The 19,709-nt window shown below is 37.0% G+C and overlaps 1 protein-coding gene and 1 long non-coding RNA gene across 2 annotated transcripts in view; one reads left to right on the forward strand and one right to left on the reverse strand.

The window, feature by feature from the left end:
• Window positions 1-19,709, forward strand: part of kif26ba (kinesin family member 26Ba) — a 107,024-nt gene that overhangs the window by 57,166 nt on the left and 30,149 nt on the right. The window contains 4 exon segments of the mRNA XM_032560925.1: window positions 11,404-11,619; window positions 12,443-12,536; window positions 17,621-17,766; window positions 19,025-19,141. Coding sequence (XP_032416816.1) covers window positions 11,404-11,619; window positions 12,443-12,536; window positions 17,621-17,766; window positions 19,025-19,141 — 573 coding nt within the window.
• Window positions 11,868-17,613, reverse strand: LOC116718788 (uncharacterized). The gene is made up of 2 exons (XR_004338984.1): window positions 16,498-17,613; window positions 11,868-12,567 (listed from the first exon to the last, which is right to left on the reverse strand). It is a non-coding gene; the product is annotated as an uncharacterized LOC116718788 (long non-coding RNA).

The following is a 19,709-nucleotide window of genomic DNA, read 5'->3' on the forward strand; positions in this document are numbered from 1 at the left end:
ACACATACACACCTGCTTATATTATCCAACTTGCTTATAGCTTTATATACCCCTCTTTGATATTCTTTACACATTCACACCCAACTTGCTCTACTCATATCCTATGAAATAGCTTTGTTTTTTTAAGATACCGAATAATTATTTGAATATGTCTACTCCCGAAATCTCTCCTCAAAAATTCTATTAAATTAAACCTTTCTTTAATACCTACACACTCTCTCAGCATGCATCTTCTCTCTTCTTCATACTTACAACACTCTAAAATAACATGCTCTATTGTTTCAGACTTCTCACAATAATCACACTTTCCAGATGCAAGATTCAGAGAGATACCTTTACTTTCTTTCAAATTTCTTTCTCTGAATCTTGCATCTGGTCCCATAGAAATGAATACTATTTTCTTTGACTCCCCCTAGTGGTCTGGAGCACTTCCGTTTTCAACACTTTTTGTTTGCTGCATTTCATTCGGGGGTGTTTGCGTCTCTCTTTTTATTTGATTTGTCTTTGAGCCTAACACACCTTTGAGGGTCATGGACGGCGGTATTTACAGAAGCTCGAAATGGCCAGTTTACAAACTGATCCATACTTCCCTCTTGACGTGTTGATCAAATTACCGATTTTGCCTGAATTCACACCACGTGATTTTTGTCACTACGTCATAAACGGCGTTTCCCTTTACTGTACACCGGAGCAGCCTTAAAAACGAACGGAAGACGAGATGCTAACCAGCTAGGCTACATGACGGTGGGGTACCGTCTCCATGGTTACCAGTGGACGCGTACCTTTGCCATAATGCGATATTTGATATCTTTCTAATTATACTTACATATAAAGTATATGAACGTTAATCTTCTTACCTTGTAAAAAGTGTCCGCAGTTAGACTGATGGCTGACAGTCACTATGATTGACGGCTGCTGTCCATCACCACCGCAGCTTTTTCCTCCTTAAGTTATACAATACAATAACAAGTTTGGTTTTCACCCTGGTCTGTTTGTGCAGCCGACCTCGCAGCATCCTATGACCATTTATACTGCGAAATCAACTACATAAAAGTGATATTATGCTACCACATGTGCGTTTTTTGGGGGGGGGGGGGGACAGGCTTTACAGGAGTGTTGTTTGACGTACAGTACAAGTTTGGACACACCTTTTAATTCAATGAGTTTCCTTTATTTTCATGACTATTGACATTGTAGATTCACACTGAAGGCATCAAAACTATGAATAACACATGTGGAAATATGCACTAAACAAAAAAGTGTAAAACAACTGAAAATATCCCTTATATTCTAGTTTCTTCAAAGTAGCAACCTTTTGCTGTGATTACTGCTTTGCACACACTCTGCATTTTCTTGATGAGCTTCAAGAGGTAGTCACCTGAAATGGTTTTCACTTCATAGGTGTTCCCTGTCAGGTTAATAAGTGGGATTTCTTGCCTTATAAATAGTCATGAAAATAAAGAAAACCCATTGAATTAGAAGGTGTGTCCAAACTTTTGGTCTGTACTGTACATTATGGTGGAGCGGGCGGAGTTTCGAAGAGAGTGATGTGCAAAGGGTCAAGAGACATGGCTAGCTGTATGGCAAGCTCACTTATAATAAAATGTCTGTTTCTCAAGACAAATGAAAAATGTCAGTAAAATTTATTTTTATTCATTTATTTTTTCTAGGGAAACCAAAACAACTTAAAAACAGGTGTAAGACACTTCTTTTTATTTACATTTGATGTTAAACAACCTCTTACACTATCCCCACTGTCATTTGAAGATTTTCTAATTTCTTAAAATGAACCCATTGGTGAACTATGATCCAAAAATTCAGTAATTGTATATAAAGACAGGGCAGCATTTTATGATTTAGACCGAATACGTCGTCCATTGTTAAAGTTATTCAGCGCACAGTCACAGTGACACACACGCTCATGCAGACATACGGGGAGAAAACAGCTGTAGTGACATTTCTCCAGGAAAAATGTCATCTGCAGAGGGGGTCTGGTCCCTGCTGAAATACTATTTCCACACATGCACACTCCTGCTCTGGCCTGCATGCTCACAAATTCATAGGATTACAGTGAACATAGAGAAGTGTCAAGGAAGCGGCAAAGCTCCCGCTGGACGTGTGAGCGATACATCCGACAGAATACATGAAACTTGTCTGAGGCTGTAATGATGGGTTAGTGTTGTCCCTGATGGAAATGCTGCAGAAAACAGATTGAGACGTTTCACATGAAGCCGGGGGAAACCAGCCTGCACAGGTCTGACCCTGAATCTCTCTGAATCTATGAGACTTTAGTATCTAAAAGACAACTCTTGTAATTCGGCAATGCCTTGGCATATTGCTGTAAGCTCCACCTTAATATAATCCAATTAGCCAATTGGGAGTCTTTCATTTAAACCACTGACTGCAGGAGGAGAGCTGAGAAAATTAAGCTGTGTATGAATTACCCCTCTGGAAGCCATCTGTAATTTACATACATTTACAGCAGAGATTTTTATTTATTTTTTAACTTATTCTCTATTAGAAAAGCCATGCATTATATGGAAAACAAGTCAGGGAAGTAAATTCAACAATATTACAGTTTTGAGAGCAGATTGTGAAGTGAGCAGTTTTTGTACAGCAGAGATTAGGAGTCAAATGCAACACTTATAGAAAACATTTACCTACATTTATAATTCATTATCTATGAAGAAAATCAGTATAAATAAGTTGTTTTCCATCAAGGATGTTTTAAATGTAAGGAAGTCGGTAAGTAAATGTCAAATGTCATGTTTGTGTACATTACTCAAGTAAAAGAATTAATTTGCAAGGTTTTTAAGAAAAATAAGATTATTTAAAATAATTTTAACCTAAATCAATCTGGACCTAAACAACATTAGTAACCATTTGTAAGCAGTCAGTGAGAGCCAGGTTTAGGAAATGATCATTTCTAAAAATAATGCCTTAATCATATTTTTGCTACATGAAACATCGCTACTGTCATTAAGCCTTGCAGCCCCATCCCACACGCGCCTGGGTGTGAAACATAAGAGCATGTCACAGTTTCGCCGCAGGGTTCACATCTCCTCCGCTAAGCTGTCACTTCATTTGCAGGTCTCCGTCACACCTGATGTTCACACTGTTCAGCTCACCTGCAGGAGGACGAGCAACACGCTAGGAGACGCTTTGATGCCCAGGAGGAGCAGCTTCCTTTTGTTCTCCTCTAAACCGATCTGCTCCTCATCTCCTAAATCTAAACAAAGCATAAATCTCATCTCTCCCTCCTTCTTCTCTACTCTTTATCCGAGAGCTTTATCCCTCATTCAATCTCACCAGCCTGCGTTTTGCTCACATGCACACTCACAGATTGCGACTTGACCTTGGGGGAAAGTGATACTATGACAGATAATCAATTTTTAATAGCAGCTACGATTCCTCTCAAGTCACAAGCTGTGTGTCTGTGTCACGACTGAGCATGTGTAAGCGCATTTAGCACAGGCACGCATGTTACCGAGCATCTGTGTGCCTTGTATCTAAATGATTGAGCGAGTCTGTTATGACAGTCCAGTCCAGCAGCCACTTTGTTCCACCTCATCACTAAAATATTAATGCTTTCAGTGCTGGCAGTCCTGGAGGATGTAACCAACACACACACACACACACCCCTACATACACACACACCATCTTTTATAGGTTTTATCTTGTATTTTATGGCTCTGTAGGGCTCTATAAATCAAATAGATGAGGCTTGAATTTGAAAATAGACTAGAGTGAGAGGAGCATGTGATTTCCTCATTCAGCAGCATCACTTTACCTTTTACTGATCAGATTTGCATGCTGGCAAAAATGCTTTATAGTCAAATATTAATGACCTACATTTATTCTGTTATACGTATGTTTATATTCAGATAGTCTGATCATCCTAAATCAGTGCTTCTCAATCCTGGTCCTCAGGTTTCACTGCCCTGCATATTTCAGATGCATCTCTGCTGAATAAATTACTAGCATTAGCTTCTGCAAACCACCGAGTGCTGGAGATGCCTGTTAAAGCTGCAGTATGCAAGTTTTATAAAAATATACAGCTCTGGAAAATATCAAGAGTCCACTGCACTGAACCCCATTGAAAACCTCCAAATATTGATTTCTGAACTCTTCCTGAGTTAAAACATTGGTATTGTTGTTTCTAAATGAATATGAACTTGTTTTATTTGCATTATTTGAGGTCTGAAAGCTCTGCATCTTTTTAGTTATTTATATTCTACTACAATTGTAACGCACATTAAAAAACTTCTAATATAGCTATTTAAAAGGATTTGATGGAGATGGCGATAACTTTAGAGGCAAGGATGGAAATAGGATTTATTTATTTTTTATTAAAGGATTTCTCCCACAGCCCCATTTATATAGATAATTTTAGACTGCATTCACGTTTTAAAAATCACACACATTGTTCTTGTCTTATTTTCTTATTGTCTAATTACACACAAACCTTAAATAGATTTTTTTGAATTCATCTGAGGGCTTCCAGCATAAATCCTATGGTACAGTGAGCTAATCTGGAATAAATACTCCAGCTAAAATTAACATTGATCTCAATCAGGAACTTTTTCCCCCCGTTGTGGTGTTTGTATCATCTTAATGCATGTTTGCACAAATGTGTCTGGGTTTCTGCAGTCTTTGGGAACCAATTAGAGCTCGATTTCAGCCCCCTATTGATTTTCCAGCCAATAGCAATGAGGCGCTGTGGTGGTGGACTATTGAACCCACTTCCCCCGCTCAGGGCGAGCTGTTGCCGTTTAGCAGAGTTCCTCGCTTTAAATTGGCTGAGTGTGGTATCTGAAGTGAAAGAACAGCAGGATCTATATCGAAAGGTGCCTAATTGTGGTGAGATCGGTTTCTCAGGAGGAATCGTCAGAAAGGTGTCTTTGCCCTTTAGCTCAGAACCTCAAGGAGGTGATGAGAGTATTTTTAAAGAAGGCATAACTCCTAAATCAAAGCTCCAACATGCAAAGCTCTGCACATAACGTTTAAAGAAACTAAAAATGTTTTTTTAAGTGCAAGGAATAGGCTTTCCTTTGTATAAGAAAGCCCCTTTCTCTGAACAGCTGTATTCATTGCAGCACAAAGTGTGAGGAGAAGATGGGGAATATAAAAAGGAATAAGAGCAAAAGCCGAAGAGTCGTCTTATTTGTTCAGAGGATAGAAAGGAAATGAGCCTTAGAGAAGGGAGGGAATGAAAAAGGCAGGCACCAAAATGAGGAATGTAATCTCCCTTAAACAGAGAAAGAGGTTTGTTTAAATATATGTAATGAAAGCAAAGGTTTGGAAAAGAAGAAAGGAGGACGAGGTTGGCTGGAGAGCGAGAAACAAGAGAGCTACTGGTCACCTGCTTTCTCTTCTTCATCTTTCTGCTCTGAAATAAACCTCACATCTTTTCCCTCTTCCATCTTTTACATCAAACAGGAAAAAGACTCCATTAGCTTCGTGTTTATGTTGGCTTTTACCCTCTGCCAGGTGTATTGATTGGAAAAATCCCAATGATCAGAGGAGATTATGGGTGTGAGTTGATCAAACGACAAACATTTCTGATGTTAGATGAAGCCTTAGGTTCAAAAAAAGGCTCAAATTAGTGTTCATCCATATGTTGCACAAAATATTTATAAATATGGTTATTTTGATATAGTCGGTCAGCATACATAAACATCTCCCTTTAGAAGTCTATAGTGGAGCACATGTAGTTAATTCTACAAATATTTAAATAATTTATTCAGGTTTAGCTCACACTCAGGCCACCCATCAGGCTAATTCACTCAGTCTCAAACAATAAACTTCACTTCTAAAATATCAATAAATAGGTTTTTGCATTAGAAACAAAAATTAAAAAAGTAAAAGAGAAACAAAACTCTAGGAATGAAAGATTAAAGAAAACCAGCTGGATCAAGCACACAATAAAAACAACAGAGAACAAGGACTTAATGCTGATTTTAACAGATTATTGTAAAAACAATTCAGATTTACAGGTTATATCACAAATAATGTTAAACATAATAAGATTTAGGCATTACCTTCTAGAGAAGCTCTGGTGGATCTGCTGTTGTTTCCTAATAAAGAGATAAAGATCCAAGATCATTTAAACAATATTTGATTTAATTACATCCACAATATTGTTTTTTAATCAAGAATTAATAATGTGTAATCATTTGGTCATATAAGAGACCCAGCAATACATTTTTGTCCTCTGTGGAGGACATAGGTTTTTTTGTTCATAACTCTGAAACCATACATGCCACTGTGTTAAATCCTGTTGGTCCTTAGAGAGGACATCCTGGGCCTCGAAATGTGTTCATATTTGCCACAAGAGAGTCCCGATGTCCTCTCCAAAGGACATACTGTAAAAAATAAATAAAAACATGTTTTGAAACTTTTTCAATTGTAGTGATGTTTTTTCACTCCAAAGAGTCATGTAGTGTAAAAAAAAAAGAAATTCAAAAACTTTTTTTTTCTCTGGGTCTCAGGAGGATAAATGTGAAAACATTATCAAAGTGTAAACAACTCCCAAATCTGCCAGTGGACAAAACATTTCAACATATAATATGGGAAAAATGTTCATTTATAACTAATAATTCATCATCGATATTAAGGAATTGTTGACTTAGAACAAACTCATATCGAGGTGAAAAGTTGCATGTAATTTAGTGAACTTGAAATAAGACTAAACTAAGATATTTGCACTAGAAAGTAGACTAAAATGCTTAGTAAGGTTTTGTGTTTTGCAGTGTATTCAGTAGCACTCATTTGCTCAGTCAAATTCAGGTCACTACGTTTTGTCTTTTTGGCCATGCAGTATTCATTATCCTGGTATTTTACTCGTCTGTCCTGCAGTAAAAAGAAAGCAAGTTTCAAAGTTGCTTTTACTTCAGCAGATTAATTTTGCACAGAGAAACTGCGCATTCAGGTTATTCTGACCTGAGAACCTTTTATTGTTTTCTTGGGGAAGCCTTCAAAAACCTTCCAGGTTTATCCTTGATTCTTTTCATTGTCTGCCAGAAATATGTTTGACCGTGGCAGGTTAATGGTGAAATGACAAATACCGACTGGCATCACGAGTTTCTTTGGCCTTCAATGCCTTTTTGACCAATTTTAGTTTTCAGTACTTATCCTGCTCCATTACTTATAACCCAGTTTATTTGACTGGTATGTGTTGATTTCTTTGCATTTGTTACCTGGGTTGTGTCTGGCTGATAGTGTGAATCTCAAGTTAATGGAAATATATTTGAGCAAAATTAAATAAGTCATTTTTTAACCCTCTGTATAAGAGGCACACAGATTGCAGTTTTCTGGCCGATCTTTAAATAGCCTGATCCTACCAATTCCGATTTTGGCCAATACCATTTTTTTTTTGTCTGAAATGTCACTAAGTACAGCAAGAAAGTCACTCAGTTAGTAACAGTGGGGTGACTATTGTTAACTGCAAACGTTCAGACATGAGCTGGTGGGCCGGTCCATCAGTCAAACCTCTCACAGCAGAGCAGAAAAGGAGAGTGGTTGATTTTTAGACCTTTGCTGAGGTAAATAAGATTGGTGGATGAGGTCAGTTTTATATGCAAGTATTGGCCGATCTTCCCAAAATTAACCCTTCCATGCATGAATTATGATCCTTTATGTCAGGATGTATTTCCAAATGTTATCCATTTTCTTAAGGCATATAAAAATGGTGGGGGAAGAAAAATTGTTAAAATAATTTCTAGGATTTTTTTTGTAGGTGATCAGTTGTAAAACAAAGTTATTTGAAAAATACATCAGTAATATTTGTCTTTAGGGATTACTTATGTCAATATTCTTTTTTACCTGCAAGAGTAGAAGGAGGGACTGGATATTCCTGAGTTGCTTTTTCATCTGTCAGCCATGTTGGATTTAACAAAAAATGTATTCCACTTGCATTGGATGGCCAGTAGTTGGCAGTGTATTGTAAGCTGCACTAGTGACCACTTCAGTGGTCTTATATGCATTTATAACATAAAAACCCACAAGAAACACTAGAAAGTGGCTTTTAGATAGCAGTCAACACTATGCATGAAAGGGTTAAGGAAATCTGTGCCAATAAATCGGTGCACCAATACTCTAAACTGACCTAAAATAGTTTCCTGTGGAATCTGATTATTTTTTATTGTCAACATAACATTATATGATCAGTTACAAAGCAGTGTTGTGTAAAATCCACCAGATTTCCAGAGGTTTAATGTCTTCTAAAAGACGGAGGTAGTATTTTCTGGTTCCAGATTACAGAGCAAAAAAAAAAAAAAAGAAAACAGTAATTTTGAGAAATTGACTTTGAAAGTCATTATGACCTCATTTCTGCTTCACTCTCCAGCCTGTCAGCTTCTCAAACATAAAGACCAAATGGGTTTCTGATGCGGAGCGCCTCATGGGTTACACCTTATTTGGTGTGCGGTGGTAAAATCTTCCCCTCAGGCCGATGGGCTCCTTTACTGGGGTCAGCAGATGGCCTCGCTGTGCTTCTATGTGTGTGTGGAAGTGTGTGTGTTTCCTTGCAGTGGAGAGGGGGAAGTTTGGAGGTATTCCTTCTTTAACTCATGATCTAGCAGGCACGCTGTTGGGTTTTTGATGTCACACAACCTAACCTTTGTCAGAAAGCAACCCAGAATATGTTTCGCTTTAAAGAATAAACCCATTTTTGAAAAGTGTTCAAAGATTATCTTAGAACATAAAAACATAAATTGTCTTAACCAAAAATGCGTTGTACAAAAGGAAAAGATCAAGGTTGAACTCGGACACTTTTCAAACTTTGCGCCATTGTGAACCAAGATAAAAACTTGTTGTTTACATCGTGGAATGTTTCCCAACTTCCTCCGTGTAGCTGATGCAGCATTTTGCTTCTGCTCAAAGAAAACAACGGCCCGGCTAAGATGTGACTGCTAACAGTTTGAGACTGAAGATGAAGATGAAGGAAAGGAGGAGAGAAAGAGGATGACAGGAAGCTAAAACTGAATTCCTTTAAATCAGGCCTTTTGATGTGCGGAAGTGAACAGAGAGGAATAGGAAAAAAATAGGAAGGGATTAAGGAGCGAAGGAGAGGAAGAGATAACTAGAGAGTGACAGGTAAAGGAGGAGAAGGGATCAGGCAAATGGAGGCGCTAAGGGTGAATAAGGGGATGAAAGCAGGAACACAAGCGTGTCGATACCCATGTAGCGCTAAAAGCTGAATTTTGTGTTTCTTTGAGTCTTTTCTCAAAGCCAAAGTGAGAATAGATTTTTCCCCCCCAACAAAAATCCTTCACAGACATGATAAGAATAACATTTCAGTGCTTAAATGTTAAAAATAATCTCTGATAAACTGAAAATACAAAGTTGCTTTAAAAGGCATCTTTAAAACCAATACAAACTTTTCCTTAATTTACTGCTGGGTATTTATTTTTATGTAATATGCCAGATTTTCTTCAATCTCAGACTTTTGGCAGCTTATTATTAGCTTACCATCAGTTTTTTTCCCTCTTTTTTTTTTTTTTACATTTTATTTATTGTTGTATAACACAGATTAAGAAGACTTTATAGGTGCACATTGGCAAGGAGTTGGTAATTATTCTGATACTGTATGTCCAGCTGTTTTTAAAATAACAGATTATTATTATCCATAGATTTTCTTGTCCTGTTGTGAGTTTGTTTGTAGCTATTTTGTCTAAGTAATATAATCTATTTGTTGGCTCTTTAGCACAGTATATTGAACAGGCACATGGATATTATAACATGGTTTTAATTAAAAATTAGTGATAATTATTGAGTCAGTAAACAATATATTTCATTAAATTAAGATAAGGGGTAGGATTAAATAAGCGTTCACTTCTTCCTACTCCTTTTCAGACAGAAAAGTAGTGGGAAGCTAATTATTTTGTTCTTGATTATGTATCCACGTTTTTCTGTCCTACTGATTGCTTGTTTTTCTTGTTTGTAAAACACTGTTTGAAATTTTTAAAACATCCAATAAACTTAGGTTTAACATCTAGTTAAAGTAACAGGAGTTCAGTAAAATGCCAAATTCCTGTTTAATTTAAATAAACAGAAAAGATTTACACCCACAAAGGAAGTTAGTCCTCTTAAAACCAGACTTACCGTGTATAAAGGCCTCGTTGAACAATTTCTTTTCTTTTTGTCACAAACGGTGAAGGAGACAAAGGTAAAAAAAAATAAACACACAAAATAAACGTCCAAAAACTGAAGTTTAGGGGTGACTCCAAAATAATACAATACAGGGAAAACAATGAAATAGGATCTTCTTCTTCTTCTTCTTTTTGTTTTATGGCGGTTGGCAAACAACTTTCAGGTGCATTACCGCCACCTTCTGGACTGGAGTATGAACCAGATGTCTAATCCCTATAATCTCCCTATTAGACCTGTTTTTCTAAGAAACCTAAACACGGAATTAAAAACCACATCTCCAGATGATTTTTGTAGCAGATCTCTAATATTTAATTTAACTTTATGAAATAGGATCTGACTGTCTGAGGAATTTAAGAAGAGTTTACTGAAAAATAAGGAGCAGGTTGTTGATTAGAAACTGGATGCAGCTGTGAGGAAAGGCAACAGAAGTTAACGAGGGAAACAAGGAAAAGAAATGAAAACAAACCAGATTCAACCCAGCAGGAGAAAAGATCAAGATTCAAACTAAAAAGATGACAAGACAACACAGAAGCAACAGGGAATAAAAGACAGCTTTCCAAAATAAAAGATATACAGACAATTATAAATACACAACATTGGAGTTCGTAAGCCTAACTGAATATGAAAAGACTGATAAATCCTAAAATAAACCAAGCATGAGATCAAAATCTCTATTTTATGGCTTTACAAATATATATATATATAAACATGTACAATGATGTTCTCCATTGATTATTTGAAGACAACTTCAAGTTTAAGCTTTCAGTATAAAGTAGTTATTGAATCGTGTTGTGACAGAACATATGCTTAAGGGGTAAAACAAATAAGTATCCCAAATGGCAAGTTATAATTCAGATTGGTTACACTACATCAAATGCCACAAACCACTACTTTAGTGTAAAAGTAACTTCTTAGCTAACAATTTCACAAATTTCACCATCTGTAATTTCTGCAATAATTTTTAAAGCCATTTGTAGAATAAAGTGTTTTAAAGAAGTTGTAGCGTAAGCAATATTTCTAAATGTTAATAATAAAGAAAAATAAAAAGTTCATAGAACTCCATATAGCATTATTAAGCTCTGATACATACTAATAAAATTACACAATGTTTTTCTTTTTGTTTTGTGATTTTTTTTAACCATTGGGCACCAATAAAAAAAAAATGGAAATATAATAATTTTGTTATGGCAACGCTCATGAATTTACCTTTAGCCAACCCTGTGTTAATAGCTCTGATCTTTTTGTTCTCAGGTGAAGGTGATGGTCAGAGTTTGCCCAACATCTCAGTCTGATGCTGCAGAGTCCAGTTCCTTCTTGAAAGTGGATCCTAGAAAGAAACAGATCACCATCATGGACCCGTCTGCCAACCAGACACCGAATGCTGCCTCCCAGAAAAGAGCAGGAGTCAATCACACTCCACCAAAGATGTTCACCTTCGATGCTGCATTTCCTCCCGATGCATCACAGGTGAGAATATTGGTGCGAAAACCTACCGCAACCAACTAAATGTCAGTTTTCTTCCTAAAAACATCAAATTGTTTGGAATGTGATTATTCTTTAAATCACCACTGGAAGCCAAACTTGTGTCTTTATTTGGAATACAACATTTAATTTACGTAAACTTTCTCCTTACACTTTCACTCTTTTAGCTCTTCTTAGTTATGAGTTAAACTACAAGCTTGAGAGACAAGCTTTGGATTACAGCGCACAACAAATCAGTCAATAAATCAAGTTTATTTGAATAGCATATTTCAGCAACAAGGCAGTTGAAAGAGTTTTACATCATAAAAACACAAAAGTACAAAGTTGTAGAACACAGTCAACAATTATCAAATGCCGTCGTTACACATCAGAACGTTGATTGTTTCATTTATAATGTTTTAAACTAGATTTAAAACTTTAAATCTAGTTTTAGTTTAGATTTAAAGGAAATCCGTGTTTCGGCTTTGTTTGTTCCAGATTTGTGGTGCATAGAAGCTTCGACGATGTTGACCATTACATATTTACAAATGTTTATTTGTAATAAAAAAAAAAAATAAAAAAAAATGAAAACCTTATATCCTTCTCCTTTCACCTGGAAGGTGAAAACATGAAAAATTTCAAGTAGTGAGTATTTTCCACAGGAACAAATATGGCTTCCCAAGTTGCTAAAAAAATGCAAAAATGAGTACTTTGAGTGATTAGTTTGGCGTAAAGGTGAATAGACTCATAATTTGAATGTTACCATCTCAGTATATAATCTTTGCTTTGTGTGTTTCCTCATCATCTTTCCGCGGTCGCCTGTTGCCAGGCGGAGGTGTGTGCAGGAACGGTGGCTGAGGTCATCCAGTCAGTGGTGAACGGAGCGGACGGCTGCATCTTCTGCTTCGGACACTCCAAACTGGGTAACAAGCCTCTTGAACGCAACTTCCCCGGCTACACAAACAGAGCATATGTGGTTTGTGAGCCATCCCTCGTATGTGTGCCTGACTGTGTCAGTCCTTCGCTTGGCGACTCTCCCTCGTCTATCAGAGACAGAAGAGGATTAGTGTCTGCTCTGGCTGAAAGCTTCCTCAGTCTGCTCAGGCTGTTTTTCTGTCTTCCTCTTTTGCTCCCTAATCCTCCTGAAGCTGATTTTTTAGAGAAGCTGTCTTAGAAAGGGTCAGGACCCTTCACTGCACACTGCAACGCAATATGAACCCAAACATGTGCAGCGTTAACAAAGGCCAGGCAGCACAGACACATGTTATGTTGTCAGTAGTTCATAGAATAAAAGAACAATGTTCATTCTACTGAAACATATACATATAAAGAGTAAAATCAGAGACACTGATCATTTTAAGAGGTTTCTTAATTTTTTCCAGAGCTGTATTTCAGAGATACACCTGAAGTTCTTTGAACCCAAAGTGATTCTCCACACAGACACATAAATGTCTTATTGGCTGAGCCGTGCGTTTACTTCTCACCTGTAACTTATTGGACAAAACCAAAACAAAGGTGTGTGAACATCCAATAAAGCCCAGTATGTCAATCAGCTTTGAGTTTTCCCCACATTCCATGAATTCAAACACAATGTTTACCATTTTATAACCTCTGAAATTTATATTTAAAGCATAGAGAGGTTTCTTCATAACTTGCAAACAAACAAAAATCAAAATTTTCTCTGAAATTGGTAGTTTCTATCTTTTATTTCTCAGTTTCTGCACTGTCGACTTATTCATACATTCACTGTGACGCGTCACAATTGTCGACATTTGTTGATCATGCACTTCAACTCCTCTGCAGAGCCAGTGGGAAAAATACCTCTAGCTAAGACCATCACTTTACTCAGGCACTACTTACGGAGCCTGTACAACTTACGACTCCTGAACATCCTACAAGAGCTGAGAGGCGATCCAGCTCATGTCTCAATCTGAAGAAATTCAGATGAGAAACACATGGGTTTTTTTTTGGCTGTATCAAAATTAATGTATTTTGCAAAACAAAACCACTTTTTTGCGTCACACGAGTCGTGACCAACAACTGATTGTTTTACTAAAAAACAATCAGTTTGCTGGGAGGATGATGACGCAGCATGTTTTGTTTTTTCTTCAATTTTTAATGACGTATCGCATGAAGAAACTTATTAATTTGTGATTTTAACCAAGTTTCTTATTTAATGGAAACACAGCAATTGTGAAATTAACATTAGTGAAATATCGATAAAGTGTTACGTACATTTCCAATAAAAATGAAGCTATGTAGTTCATGAGTCAATCAAAAACGAAGAAGAAACTGGGAAAAGAAAAAAGTTACTGCTGACCAAACAAAAAACACACAATTTATTGTCTAATATTTGCCTTGTTTATAATGCCCAAGAGATTTGTGGAGATATTCTGTAAACTGATGAGATAAAAGTGGATTTTTTGGAGAGTGTGCATCGTAACACCCTACACCAACAATCAAACATGCAAAGGGAAAGGATATTTAAGTCAATATTAAGTAGAACATTTACAAACAAACTAGCTTGGTTGAGTAAACTGATTTTAATCTATTTCAGCAATGAAACATATAATTTCTCATCAGAAATTAAATATATACAAACTGTTTTACTACTTTATCAATATTCCCAACATTAATTTCACTCAATGCAACTGGAAAAATATCTTTACCTTAATGTTTAACTTTATGTTGTTATTGCTGATTAGCACCTCAAAAACCTTGGGAAGACAAGTCTTTGAATTAAAGTGACATTTAAAAATAAAATTAAAATCTTTCTTTGTCGAGTTCTTTGTCCGCAGACATGCAGGTTGGGTGAACTGGTGACTCAAAACTCTCTTTGGGAGTGTATTTATTAGCACTTAGCTGCACACACACATGCAGAGACGAGCTCAAACAATCTTAAGCTAAATGTGGGTGAGCATATAAAATGAATGAGTGGGTGAGACAGATGTGCAGACAATAATTAGAGCCTCCTAAAACAAAATAAGTCACCACAGTGCTCGTCTAGACAGCACAACTTGCATCAAACTTTGAAACAGAAAAATAAAGGCAGAATTAATGGTAAAAACTACGTTCTCTGTAATGAATGGCTACATCTGGAACTAATGTTCCCTCTAATTGCTTGAGCATGGCCGTGTAAATGACACTGCAGGCGCTTTTCTAAGCTTACAGAAACAAACTTTTGTTGATGGATTTCTGAATGAATTTCTGCGTTCCATTGCTGCCGTGACCAGGAACGGCTTCAGCTTAAAAAGCCGCTGCTGCAGCAGCTCACCCCGGGCCATGAATCTTAATGTTGCCGCCGCGTTATAATGACATTACCTTTTTGCTAATTAAAGCGGGGAAAGTAGCACAAAGAGTGTTTATCTTCAGCCTGGAAGCCCTGGGCTGTGGATTTATGAGGGGTCAGACTCAGACTCTCAGCACAACAAGCAGGTTTGCATTGAAAAAAGCCACATATGAAAAACTGCTACATTTGTATAATTTTGATATAAGCCAAATATCATAGATTTTGTCAGCATTGTTACCAAAAAGCCTACGAGTGATTAAGCTTTTCCACCCTGCAGTCACAAATGTAAGATTTATTTTATTGGGATTTTATGTAATAGACATCGTACAAAACGCTTAAGAAAATATTTATCTGAAAAGGTAGGTAAAGTAATTTTATTTATGTAGCACATTTTCAGCAACAATGCAGTTCAAAGTGCTTTACATGAATTAGAAGGAAAACAAAAACAACAGAAAGACAAAAGCTAAGAGAGAGATAAAGTTTGAGTTCTAGATTTGTGTAAAGCAAAATGTTTGGTTGGTTCTCCATGTTTGATAATAAAACTAAATGTTGGTTCCAGTTTTTCTGGGTTGCTAAGTAGATGGTACTGTTTAAAGCTGCGTTCACACTGCAGCCTGAAGTGGCCCGATTCTGATTTTGTTTGCCGTAATGCGACCTGTATCCGATCTTTTCAAGATAGTCTGAACAACACGGGTCGGATTCTTTTCTAATGCGACCCAGGCTACTTGGATATCCGATACGTATCCGATTCAAATGCAACCGAGCGTCCAGGTCGCATTCATCCGGCCTCAAATCTCACTATTCTGCGTCCTGATACTCGCAAGCAGGAAGAAAAATAACCATGATGGACAATAATGAGGATTAAGTTGTTAATATGCTGCTCCAGTCGGACAACAACTTCAAAATCGTAAGCAATGCTTCACTATTAGCATCCATGTTTACCACCGCAAACACTGAGAACTACCACTACTTCTTCTTTATGGCGGTTGGCAAAACACTGAGCACGCTCTCTATGTGTGACGTTATTGCATCCTCTACTGCGCATACGGGACACTTTCAGGTCGTTTGCAGTGTGAACTGCACACTGGTCGTGTGCATTCATTTAGAAGTGTGAATGGCAAAAAAAAACAAAAAACAGATTTGACCAAAAATCTGAATTGGGCCACTTCAGACTGCAGTGTGAACGCAGCCTTTGTTTGTTCTAGATTTGTAACATATAAAGCTAAAGTGTAGCAAGCAGCTACTGCTACCACGTTTGGTCTCTTCCAGCTTTGTTCATCTTGAAAATCACAACTCTTCCATTTTCTACTGGCACAGTCAGGTTGAATGGAAACTTTTACGACCTGAGCTATAACTAGGACATTCTAGCTGATTAACAGGCTTTGATCTAAACTATTTTGCCGTAGCTGGTTGAAGGTTTTGGATTATTGTACTGAATACTCCATGCTTTGACACTCACTTCTTGTTTACTTTAACCTTGTTCAGACAGTGACAGCATCTGTATTTTGGTTCGATGCGACCAATTACGAGGCATCCTGCATCGTAATTGTATATTACGAGTATATTTTTATAAAAAAATAACTCAGCTCACTCACTGTTTTATGGCCTGCAGCGCAACATTCCTGTGCAGCTGGCTGAAGCAGTCAGCCACAGAACCAGGACTTGATAGCCTGCAGCAGCGAGAACAAAGGAAATGGTTGATATACTGACACTCATATTCTGTCACATAAAATCAGGCCTGAAAGGAAGAGAGACAGACAGAGAGGAAACGGCTGTTAAATAGACAAACTGTGATGAAGGAAATCCATCGAATCAACTGGAAAATCAGATTAGTCAAAGTTAATGATCTGGTGTTGAAGTTGTTGAACTTTAAAGAGGACCCATTATACAAAATTCACTTTTTGCGTATTTTTTGTACGTTCTTTCAGGTCTCAACTGCTTCTAAAAACAGTAAGCGCCATTTTTACAAGCAGAAACACTCAGCTTGTTTCTGGCAATAAGTTAATGTTTTTTAGTGTCTGGAAAACAAAACATTTCAAAATCCTCTTCATTGTAATTGTGCCGTTATCTAGCAACCCCAACTGAGTCTGGAGTTACCTAGCAACCCAAACGGAACTCCAGCACGTTTGGTCAGCTGTGTGCTCCGTACAATGGATGCTGGAAATGACGAGGCTTCAAGTTGCAATAGATCTATCTGTCCTAACCCATTCAAGGAAACCTAATAGGTAGCTCAAAATAAATAATTTCTCCTCCAAATAAATGCGTATAACGTGTTTCTTTTACAACGCGTTTGCACCGTTTCATGAAGCAGCTCAGTGTTTTTAGAGCAGATGCTTGAGGAAACTGCTAAGGGAGAACAATGTAAAATCACAACGTAGCTGACAGCCTCCCCTCCATCCTCGTTCAGAACAAATGAGAAACATTTCTCTACGCTGCATCACAGGAGTCAAGCTTTCATGTCCTCTGTTTTCCACATGTTAGCTGTGACATATGGCTTTGTTTAGGCGGGTGTTTGATCTCCTGATTCTGACAGCCGCAGCAGGTGTAGGAGGAGGATAATCATCGTCCTGTGACTGGAGGAGACACAGATCCACTCACAGACGATCATTTCACTCTCACACCTTTTTCTTACTCATCTTCCTCCAGAGAATAAAGGTTTTATGATCTTTTTCTTCTCACCCCTTGCTCTGTTTTTTGTCTTTCCTGTGTGTCATCCAGGAAAATCGTACACAATGATTGGTCGTGATGACTCTCTTCAGACCCTGGGAATAATCCCCTGTGCCATTTCCTGGCTGTTTAAACTCATCAATGAGAGGAAGGAGAAAACAGGAGCGCGCTTTTCTGTTCGAGTCTCTGCTGTGGAGGTGACTGAGAAAAACACCTCAGTTGTTATTAAAAGCAAGGCATCAGTAATGTTTCTATCAAATGGAAAAGGAAGCAGCTGTAGCAGGTCACTGACATTTGTTAATTAGCATTTTTTAAGCTTTTACTAAAGAAATGCTCCTAAGGAAAAGATTTTTAGTCTGTGTCGTTGAATGACTTATTCTGTGACATTTCTTGTCTTTTTAGTAAATATATATTTAAGTCAGTAAAGTAACTGCACTGTAAAACATTTGAAGATGATTTAACTTGAAACTGAAAGTCCACCTGCTGCCCTGAAAATGCAACTTTAGTCAACAAGAAAATTGTTTTGGTTTTAACTCAGAAATTAAAGTTCATTAAGTTGATTTAACAACAAGAAACACGTTGTCTAAAAAAAATATTTTAAGTTCATTAGTCTTGAATTGTGAGTTTTAACATAATACTGCAACTTAAACCAAATGATTATTTCACAACATGTAAATAAAAACTGTCCTCACCTGATTAAAGAGCCACATTTCTCTATTATTTTCACTCATAATATCAAGTTAAAATAACAACTTATTTTACTTTAGAATAATTTAAATTCTTGTTCCAAATTGCACGATCAAAATTTTATTAAACATCACAATGAATTCGGCTCAGGAACATTTAGTGTGAACAGGACATTATCCGCAAGCTTTGCAAACCTAAAATAAACATTTGCCTTAATAAAACACAAGAGTCAGATCAATGTAACAGCACTTCCATCTCAGGATACAAAAACAAGCCGCTAAGAATTCTGGGAAATAGTTCCCACTCTTGTCTTTTTCTTCTTTCAGTTGTTTTAAGTGCTAACCTAAAAACTCTAGTTTATTCAACTCTTAGCATAACTTATTGCTGTAAGTTTATCTTTCACAAACTCAAACACTGCGGTTCAAAATCTAAAACTCGCTAAATTTATTTGACTTAAAGAGCAGAAGACAGTAGACACAACTAAACGTGGCTCAAATGTTTTACAGTGTGTGCTTGGTTAGTTGGTAGATTGAAATCTTTTAATGTAACTGGAAATGGACCAGAATGCTTTCTTAATCTTATATATTCATTATTCTTATAATTTCATGTTAACTGAGTTTCATTACAAATTCTGTTCATATTAAAATTTTGCCATTTTTATTTGGTCGACAAAGTAACTTTCTTTTTATAATGTTTTGATGAGACGGATTTGCTTTGAGATCAAATAAAATGTTATCCGCTCTGATCAGCTGATTGATTTGTGTTCAGGTTTGGGGAAAGGAGGAAAACCTGAAGGATCTGCTGTCTGAAGTGGCAACAGGAAGTCTGCAGGACGGCCAGTCGCCTGGAGTTTATCTCTGTGAGGATCCAATCTGTGGCATGCAGGTACATCCGACAGCCGCTAGATTATTTTAATATTTTCGATTTGCTTCAGAATTTATTTTTAACTTTTAAAAGTCGATTTTGTCTTTGGGAGTCGGGACAGAAACACACCTTTGTGACATTTGAAAATAATGAGAATCAAAAGTACAGAAGGAAAAAGCACTTGATGTAAAACTATAATCATTCGAATGCAGGGTTTTCCTCGGGTATTATAAGCCTGGCGGGCCACCAGGCTTTACTTGTGCCCCCACCATGCTTAGCATTGCTTGCTTTCTTAAGTTTTTTTTCTTTTAATGTTTGCACTTTTTAAGACTTTATAGTTAGTGTTCAGGTATTAATCTTCCAATCTTTCAATAACACATAATTATCAAGTGATATTTTCAAATTTCCTGGCACATTTTTAACTCAAAAACACGACAATGAATGACCGCTGAGCGCCCCAACCACCGGGCTTAGCAAGTTTTCTGGGGGAAACCTTGAAGTGTAAATATTATTTTATTGTTGTACCTTAACTGAAAGGTATTACACCTTTTCAAAGAGCATAAAAGCACAAATAAAATAGTATAATAAT

Source organism: Xiphophorus hellerii, chromosome 4, assembly GCF_003331165.1.
Source record: "Xiphophorus hellerii strain 12219 chromosome 4, Xiphophorus_hellerii-4.1, whole genome shotgun sequence".
Taxonomy (NCBI): domain Eukaryota; kingdom Metazoa; phylum Chordata; class Actinopteri; order Cyprinodontiformes; family Poeciliidae; genus Xiphophorus; species Xiphophorus hellerii.